General features: G+C 42.0%; 2 protein-coding genes across 2 annotated transcripts; both read right to left on the bottom strand.

The window, feature by feature from the left end:
* LOC103989826 (probable E3 ubiquitin-protein ligase RHC1A) lies at nucleotides 1–675 on the bottom strand. The gene has a single exon (XM_009408771.2). It carries the CDS (start codon nucleotides 673–675, stop codon nucleotides 1–3), a length of 675 nt encoding a protein of 224 aa, XP_009407046.2.
* Nucleotides 676–1,595: 920 nt separating this feature from the next.
* LOC103989276 (probable protein phosphatase 2C 33) lies at nucleotides 1,596–8,721 on the bottom strand. The gene is made up of 5 exons (XM_009408077.3): nucleotides 7,862–8,721; nucleotides 6,846–7,232; nucleotides 6,596–6,713; nucleotides 2,507–2,730; nucleotides 1,596–2,370 (listed from the first exon to the last, which is right to left on the bottom strand). Exons 1-5 carry the CDS (start codon nucleotides 7,961–7,963, stop codon nucleotides 2,023–2,025), a joined length of 1,179 nt encoding a protein of 392 aa, XP_009406352.1. The 5' UTR covers nucleotides 7,964–8,721; the 3' UTR covers nucleotides 1,596–2,022.
* Between the last annotated feature and the right edge of the window lie 431 nt (nucleotides 8,722–9,152).

The raw sequence follows: 9,152 nt of genomic DNA, 5'->3' as shown, positions 1-9,152 counted from the left end.
TCAGGGACCAGCGGAATCGGCTATGGCGTGTCTGCAGAGAGGGCAGATGTGGCTGCTCTCCAACCATCGAGCGAGACAGCCGCCATGGAAGGCGTGCGTGCATGGCATCTGCGTCACCTCGGCGCCCTCGTCGAACTCTTCCAAGCAGATCCTGCAACTCTCCTCTCGGACATCTCCACCACGCTCGTACTTCACCACCACCAGCTCCTTCGCTGCATCCGACGACGCCGGCACACCGCCGAAACCCCCGCCGACGACGAAAGAAGGCTCCAATCCGATCCAGTGCCGGTCGAAGCGGATGCCGACGGTGATCTCGATCCCTCTGCCCACGTTGAGAGCCGACTCAACTGGGCCATTGCAGAAGGTGAAGAGTTCTTCCTCCAACTGCCTAGCGGCATGGAAATCACGGCCGTAGGCGCCTCCGTGAAAGAGAAGGAACGAGATCGCCAGGCCGCGAGATTCATGGTGGAGGAACTCCCCGAGAGTGAACACGTAGCAGTGGTAGGGGCACGGCGGTTCCTGCATCACTCGACCTCCGTGAAAGTGCAACACGGTGTAGTGGAGCTTGATCACCACCGGAGCCAATAGCCTACACGATTCCGACGGCGGCCTCCACGCCTTCAGCTTAGCATAGAGACACCAAGCAGCAGTGTCAGCACAAAGATGACCCTCCATCGTCGCCGCCTTCTCGCACTTCCCCCGTCCCGATGGGAGCAGCTTTATTTATACCCATGCCGGTCTCAGAATCGTAAATGGAATCGGATTGTGTCGGGAGTTAGCCTTAAATGGAATCGAACATGTAGTTTCCGTTGCCACGTAAAACTTGCGCCTTGGATTCGGAATCGGAAACAGTGTTGATGAGATCCTACGGAAACAGTGGTGAGGTGAGCTCATATCATATTGGCCAATATGGTGTCGATACATCAGACGGTATGCTAACTTAATATCATCGAACGTGCTGTGGCTAAATCTATGAATATTCATTCCTTGTACTTAATTTTGATAAGAAAATGGCAGAACCTCAAATGTTTTGTTCCTTGAGAATTCTGTGTTTCCCCTGCTTTCAGAATTGACCACTCACTGTCGCTTTCAAGTCACACTCTGCCTGCCTATGATAGATCCTCTACGACTGACTGTATTCAGCAGTGTCTGCCATCTTCCAACATCTTGTGACAACTTAGTGATCAAGAAAAGTGATCTATTATCTGCAAGCTGAAAATAAAATTTCTGGACCACACTTATCCAAAGCTGGTAGCCTCATCCAAAACTCTCTCCTCGGAAAAGGATATTGTTGGAGGACCCGCTTGCCGCAAGCTTCTCCTCAACAAATGCTACACAATCACCACCATTTCCTGCTGTTTGTTCTTTCTCCAAACTATAATATCCTTCACAGACATGACCATGAAAAGCCACTTCTCACCAGCTTTTTCTTCCAGGAACTCAACTCATGCACACACAAATGGTACATGATAATGTGTTTGAAGAAAGGGTTTCAGGTACTCAACTCGTTTCAACTGAAATGATACATGATAGTGTGTTTTGTGGAAAGGCAAAAGGCAATATAATTACTCGAACAACTCATGTAAACCATGATATACCGAAACAAATAAATAAATAAACATAGTATTGTTTGACATGGTTAAGATGGTAGATTTCTCAAATCTCAAATGACAAATATAACAAATTATAGTAAACAAGTTGGAAGTTGTACAAACAAAAAAATGCAATCCTACACACTGACATATAGGAGATCACACGAGAGAGAACACCTGGACATTCTAATATAGTCGGGCTGCTCTTCTCATCGAAAACAAAGAGTTCCAACTGCTGACATCTTTAATAAGCCCACGGAGACTAATTAAGCTGCGGCCTAGCCGGTTGCTGGCAGCTTCCTCCCTGTAATGAACTTTGGCAGCATCATTAAGGTATTCACTTGGCACAAACTCTCTAGAGCAGAGCACCCCCGTCATCACCCTGCACTCAGATGTCACTGCAGCAGGAGGTTCTTGACGTGACTGAGATCTAGACATGGTCTTTTGTAGCTTCCTTATCCTGATAGTTCGCAGTGCGAGCTCTGATCGTGCCAGATTGGTTCAGACAAGTTGGCCCTGCAGGTTCTTGTTTGTCGTGGCCAATCTCGATGGCATCCAGTGGTAAACCAACTTCACTGGCCTTGGCAATGGAGGCATCATTGGATGAATCTATACCAAGGAAGAGGCAGACCACAGCGCAGTCATCAATCTTCGAGGTTGGATACTTGAGCTTCCATGCCCTAACTGCTGATTCAACAAGAATACGAGCCGCGGAGGACCTTGCAGAAACAGTACTGACAATCTTTACCACCTCTCTGTTGGACAATACATCCCAGACCTGACATAATGTGCAAAAGCATTAGCAGTAGCAAAGTCATGCTCATTCGGAAACTATAAAGAGGCCATTCGACAATAAGTTCTTGGTGTTTTGGTTGGCTGCTACAGAAACAGAGAGAAATCATTATCCATCTTACCCCATCAGTAGCCAAGACGATGAACTCATCTTTTTCTGTGATGCGTCTATATGAAATCTCTGGCACAGAAATCAAACCAAAATTCTTCAAACAAAAATCCCCCAAGGCTCGTGCCATTGCCAATCCAGGGGAGTCAATATTAGGCAGCCATACACGAGCCACCTCTGGCTCACCCCGAAGAGCAAAGACACGGCCCCTACAACGCCTAATTCTTTCTGCTTCCCCTGTCAAGAAAATCATAAAGTTTAACATTGAAATTGTAGTCCATTTGAGAACATTTAAAACCAGTAGCAAAGTGGTTATAAAAACATTCAGAAATGCTTATCCATCTGAAAATTTGACTGAATAAAAGAAAATATCTAACTAGAAGAACAAAAAGAGCAAGAACATTGGTTAGTTACATCCAAACATATATTTAGCAGTTAGCACAAGTACCAGATCCATTTTTTGAGGCAGTAGAAAAACTCATTTAAATATTTGAAGAACAACAATGTAGCACATCATAGCTCTGAAACAAAATATCTCAAGTTAAAAGAAAATTGTCCAATGTTCATTTCAGCAAGGTGAATTTACATACAGAAAAAAAGTTTGTATACTCTTGAATAAGAAATAGGACTTCAGAAGCAAAACCAAGCATGGACAAGAATGAAGTTCACCATATAGACACTAAGGCTATCATTTACTTTAGGTACATACACAAAACTTCACTACAAACAATGACAAATTCTTTCCAACAGTAGTAATATTAGTGCAAATAGCAGTCTACATTATTCTAATGTTGAAAAGGTTATGTTAACAAGTTACCAAATAAAGTTTTATGATGCAACTGACTTCAATATCTTGTAGAAACAAGATATCTTGGCATCATGCACAGGTACAGTTTTTGTGAAATCAAAACACTTGGTTGTAGAAAGGCATGATTTTGCAACAAAAAGTCATTGTAAGATTGGTCGCATTTCATTTTTTTGTTTCCTACAGTATGAAACTCATCAAACCTAATCTGCATCAAAAGGGCTGCTATTGCAGTATCTCAAAAGATTAATCTGCATGACTATAGTACCATTCAAAAACAATCTTCACAGACTAATATGGAAAGTCAAAGTACTTAGCAATTTACAGTTCATGTGTTCTTCCATTTAATGATCGTTATATTGTAATAAGTCAAAAAAAGAAAAAAAAAAACTGAAATTGGATATAACCAGGAGAACATATTATTAGTATGATTTTTCAGACAATGGCACTAGGTGATTGTTTCCTAGATAACTCATAATTGAAAAGGATTAACTAAGGTGGTAACATCATCTCATTAACAAGACGATAAGACAACAAGATGGCAACTCGATTATTTTCAGAGTATAGAAGTTTAATTAATCAAACAGAAAATCATAGTAACATTCTGCATACTTTCCTTCAAGGAAGCCATCATAAGTTTATCGAAATTGTCAAAGACAATCAACAAGCCCAAACTATCCCCAGAAACACAATGTTGTATCCATGTTCTACCATCCTTACCTACTAAATGCCAACACTTCAAGAATTCATGTTTTCATATTCTTCTATATAGCCTTCAAAAGAATTCATGTTCTCATATTCTTCCATATTGCCTCAAAAAATGTATCCTTTTGGCTCTTTGTGACTGATCCTTCTGAATGCCTTAATGGAGCATCATGATGTATATTCTTTGCAGTATACAATCATCACGGAGCATAAATTGACCTGAACTCGGTGGAGGCAAAAGATGCTAAATATGAAGTGGCATTTTCAAGCTTTAAAAGCTTAGCAAATTCCTAAGACTTCAAATTTCCTTTTATTGAAAGCATTGGTTCCCTGCCCTACTAAGTTGCCTTCGATAAGACAAGTGTTTACCTGGATTATATATCAAAGCAAAACCCTTTGTCTGAGGGGGGTGTTAGTGAAACCCTTTAATCACATCAGAAGGCAACAAATAAACTATCCGACACAATGATTTAAAAAGTGCTAGGCGCCAAAAGGCACCAAGGTCCAAAACTGCCCGAGGCGTTAGGCGTTAGGCGTTCGCCCAAGCAAAACGAGGTGCTAAAATATCAAAATATATAATATAATTAATAAATATAATTATTTAAAATAAAAATATGATATTAAATTAAAAAAATCTTACATACTCACAATATCACATTAATAAGAAATCTTAAAATTCAAAACAATAACAATAATTTTAAATAAATAAAAATTAGCAGTATTAAAATCAAAATAATATATTATTAATCTAATAAATAAAAAAATATTGTGGCGAGCAGCGACGAGTAGCGATAGTGACAGTGGCAGTAGCGGTAGTGACAACGTCAACGCAACGGGGGTGCAGTGTAAGATTAAGACTGAGGCTGCTAACTGAGAGAAGCAACAGCGGTAGCAGCAAGCAACGGCAGCAGGAGTGAGAGCAACGATAGTGGCAGCGGCAGCAACGACGACGAGCAACAACAGCAACAACAAGCAGCAATAGTGGTAGCGGCAACGGAGAGCAGCGACAGCAAAGAGAGGCAACGGTAGAGAAGAGAGGCAGCGACAACAGAGAGGAAATGTCAACGACAGAATCACGAGCAGGGTTAAGGTTGGGGAAGTCATGAGAGGGATGCTGGGAGGCTGATATCGGTGCTTCAGTTGGTTCAATCGGTGCTTCAATTGATTCGATTGAACCAACTAAAGCATCGGAGACCAAACCAGTGCTGATATCGATGCTTTAATTAGTTTAATTGAACCAACTAAAACATTGGAGACCTAACCAGATGTAAAACACTAGTTCGGTTACCCAGTTTAACCTCGGCGCTCGTCCGAAGCGCACGATGCCTGGGCTCAGGCGAGCACCCAGGTGACGCCTCTTCGAAGTGAGGCACCTGGACATGAAGCGAGGCGCTCGGGCGCTCGCCTCGCCCATATTAAAATCGCTGATCTGACATATCACTGACATGGTCAAAACAGCATATTGTGGCTCTACAGCTAACCATCATATATAAGTATATAACTATTCACCACATTGTTAACAATACCCCAACAGAAGTAGCGACAGATTAGCCATCTCATCCAACCCAAATAGAAAGCTGATCATGAGGACTAGACCGTTGCAAGGACTTTGAACTACAAAAGGGAACCCCTTGTAAGGTAGAAAGGACTAGACTCTCTTTACTCTCGAGCTTTGAGCTCCTCGAATGCCACCTCAGATTATTCTCCAACTTATATTGTGTTCTAAGGTGAGCATTAGAAGACCTGCTGGACACACTCCTAAACCCTCACTATTTTGCAGTATCCACCTTGAATCACCTAGGTGTACATTTCATCTAATTCAGAGTACCTTACCTCGACTCGGTTGGCACCCTCAACTCATGTTACCTCGATTCGGATGAACACTCAAATATTAACCACCTTGGATATTTGATATCACATGTGTATATAATCCACTTTAGCAAAGAAAGCCAAAGTCAACTCTTATAGTGTATCAGTTCAGTTTGGTCAATTTGACCTTAGGTCAGTATTTTTGCACCTTGGACTGGAGCCATCTCAGAGCTGTCTTTGATTCGCACCTCGACAACTCAGTTTGAGTCACCTTGGTACATCAGTTTGGTACCCCAGCATCTTGGACCTGATATACCTCTGATTCTCACCACAAACTCGGTTCTGACTAGGGGGACCATAAATAGAAAAGGCAAAAATGGTCATCAAGGACTTTGGATGTCGGAGCAACACACTAAATTTTTCTTCCCCACCTCCCCACTGCTACTAGAGGGGGTCATCCAACCAAATGCCACCTAGTAAGGCATGTTTTCCACAAAAAGATGTGATTAACAGAGTTACCTTCATTTGTAGTACCAATGGAGGTTAGCGACACAGGCGCATTGGATAATTAGAGTATCATCCCTTTAAATGATAGGCATATAAATGTATAAAAATAGATCCAGTATAGATTTAAACATCATAAAAAAGAAGAATAGCCAAATCTACAAACAAATGTCAAAATGGAATATATAGATGCACATGCCTGTTTGCATAGGTTTGTACATATAAAAAATGCATTAGCATTCTTAGAGTAAGAATAAACAAAAGACAAAAAGACCATACTGGGAAGATTTGGTTTAAGATCCACAGTCAACTGGACTGCAACCAAGGTGTTATGTTGATCTCTTGTGCCTAATACTGCTCTTGAGTCTCCAACATTTCCAATGACAAGATCTTGACCCTATAGATGAAGGAAACCCACATTAACAACAGAAAACAGTAGAATTTGTTTTGTATTAACTAGAACTTGTCCCGAGATGCTTCATCAGTTCAAAAAGAAAATATGATAGGAAGCTAATGACTAGTAGCCAACCTGCTTGACCAAAGTAACTGCTGTTGTCCCACTGTAAAAGCAATCGATATCTGGATGCAGTCTCAGTTCTTTATCCACTATTCTAAAAGCCTTTAGGAATGAGTCTTTCAATATTGTCAATGTTTCTGAATGCTTGACTCTTTCTTCAAAGCCAACAGAAGCTTTGGATTCTTCATTGAGGTTCATAGATGAAGTTTCCTCTGAATTCATGCTTCTGGTACTGCTGATATTGTTCTCTCTGCATTCATCATTACCTATATATACTTCCCAACTGGCACGCAGCTTTAGAGGGAGAATATCTCTCACTTTCCTCGCCACCTTGTGGCCATTTGGACCATGACCATCAAAAACTCCACAAAAAACAGTATCACTTCTATCTCCAAAATTCTGCATATGAAAGATAAAATTGTCCACAAAACATAAGATGATGCCATTTTGTAGGCAGAAAATTTCCAAAACAACTAAAAGCAGGAAGCAAGCAGAAAAGGCATATAACATGTACTTTATGTGAAAATAGACTGTGTCAAAGTTTGGTAAAGTAGGAAGAAGAAGCAAAAAAGAAACAACAGGACCATCCCACAGTCTCAGATGATGATAGTTTCAAACCAAAGCACTTGCTGTATTAAAAACTTAACTACAACACAAGTACTATATACAAATAATTTATAGTAGTTGATATTGTATAAGCATATAATTGCCAAAGATAAATCTTGCCGGACTAATATCCAATCCAAAGTTGGACAAGAAAATAATCAGATGTGATCAAAAGATGACAAGAAAATAATAACAAAGAAGCCATCAGATAAGTTGAATCTCCATTCCATAGGAGATACTGCATCTGCACAGCAAATACAATAAGAAAAGGATCCCTACAAGATCCAATTGAAGGATTTCCATGGGAAAATGTAAATATCAAGAGGCTTTTTACGGTGCCACAAACATCAAAAACATATCCAAACATTCATAAGGGTCCAAATGTTCGAATCCAAATAACACAGTGAAGAAATCAGACAAACCTCCCACACGAGCATGGCGTCCTGGTTGATCCCCTTCCTGCCCCGCTGGGTGAAGAGCGACGCGGCGCTGGTGGCGCCGTTGAGGAACATCTTCCCAGGCATCCCCTGGATCTGCTCCTCCTCCGACAAGTTCGGCGGCCGCCTGGTCCCCGACGCCGGGGACGCCGGGGACGACGGGCTGGAGCCGCCGCTCTGTCCGTCAGACGGCAGGCAGGAACCCAGCGGAAGGGCCCTGACCACATCCAATATGCACTCCAGTGCAGCCAGGCAGCGGAACCAAACGTTCCAGTTTGGCGGATCCGTCGAAACCCCCACGAAATACACGCCCCGCCCCCGCTCTTCAATCCAACCACTACAACTTCGTCTTCCCTCTTTATACTATTTTCTCGATTGACCACTTGCAGAAATCGGGATTGACAAACTGCATATGGAAACAACAACAAACAAAGAAAACCGCGTATGCATATGTATGTATGTTTACATTAAGGGAAGAATCCGAATCTTGAACGATGGATCATAACAAAAAGATGGAATTTTTTTTGCAGCAGTGTGCGAAATGTGTTCTTGCAAGAAAAAAACGACTTTCTCGAAAGGAGAGGGAAGATGAGGAGGAGGTGGTGGTGGTGGTGGTGGTGGCGGCGGCGGTGGGGGGGAGAGAGAAGGGATCAGGATTGGGGGAAAGATCTAGTCCGAAAGATAATTTATTGGAATCGTGAGCGAGGATAGAAGGAGGAGACAGATTCCGTCCCGTTCCCCTCCTCCCATTCTTCTCCTCCTCCGTCGTCCAATTCCGTGGCTCCAACGCCTCCTTGGTTCCCGTTCTTGTCTCCTCTCTGTCTCTCTCTCTCCCCCGCCACCCCCTCTCCACCCCCCCCCCCCGTCTTCCGTGGTTACTTGTATTATTATTCCCAGGGTTATCTTCTTTGTCTCCAAACGCAGAATAAAAAATATTACCTTTTTTTTTTCTTTTTTTTAATCCTATTTTTGGCAGATTAGTTAGTGTCGATTAGCTGGCTTGTTAGCGAACTCCTGCTCTCGATCCGGACCGAGTCACCCCGGGAGTTTCAAGGGTGACGCCACCTCCCGCACCCATCTTGCGCGTGGGGCCCAGCCCTCCGAACGCCGCAACAAAATGGCTCGTTAATATTCGATTGATAGGTTCCCTTTGATTTTTCTGATCATACGATGTGATCAGTTTAATCTACTGAAATAAATTGTGATTCATAAATATATATATATATATATATATATATATATATATATAATATTATTTTAAAAAAATTATCTTCTT

The sequence above is a fragment of the Musa acuminata genome, chromosome BXJ3-6 (assembly GCF_036884655.1).
Source record: "Musa acuminata AAA Group cultivar baxijiao chromosome BXJ3-6, Cavendish_Baxijiao_AAA, whole genome shotgun sequence".
Taxonomy (NCBI): Eukaryota; Viridiplantae; Streptophyta; class Magnoliopsida; order Zingiberales; family Musaceae; genus Musa; species Musa acuminata.
This window is presented reverse-complemented; position numbering and strand designations above follow the sequence as displayed.

Coding starts and splice junctions, on each gene's coding strand:
- LOC103989826 (XM_009408771.2), bottom strand. CDS start 675: ATGGAGGGTCATCTTTGTGCTGACACTGCTGCTTGGTGTCTCTATGCT.
- LOC103989276 (XM_009408077.3), bottom strand. CDS start 7,963: ATGCCTGGGAAGATGTTCCTCAACGGCGCCACCAGCGCCGCGTCGCTC. Junction 7,233..7,861: donor ACGCCATGCTCGTGTGGGAG/GTTTGTCTGATT, acceptor TTTCATATGCAG/AATTTTGGAGATAGAAGTGA. Junction 2,731..6,595: donor TCTTAAACCAAATCTTCCCA/GTATGGTCTTTT, acceptor TTTTCTTGACAG/GGGAAGCAGAAAGAATTAGG.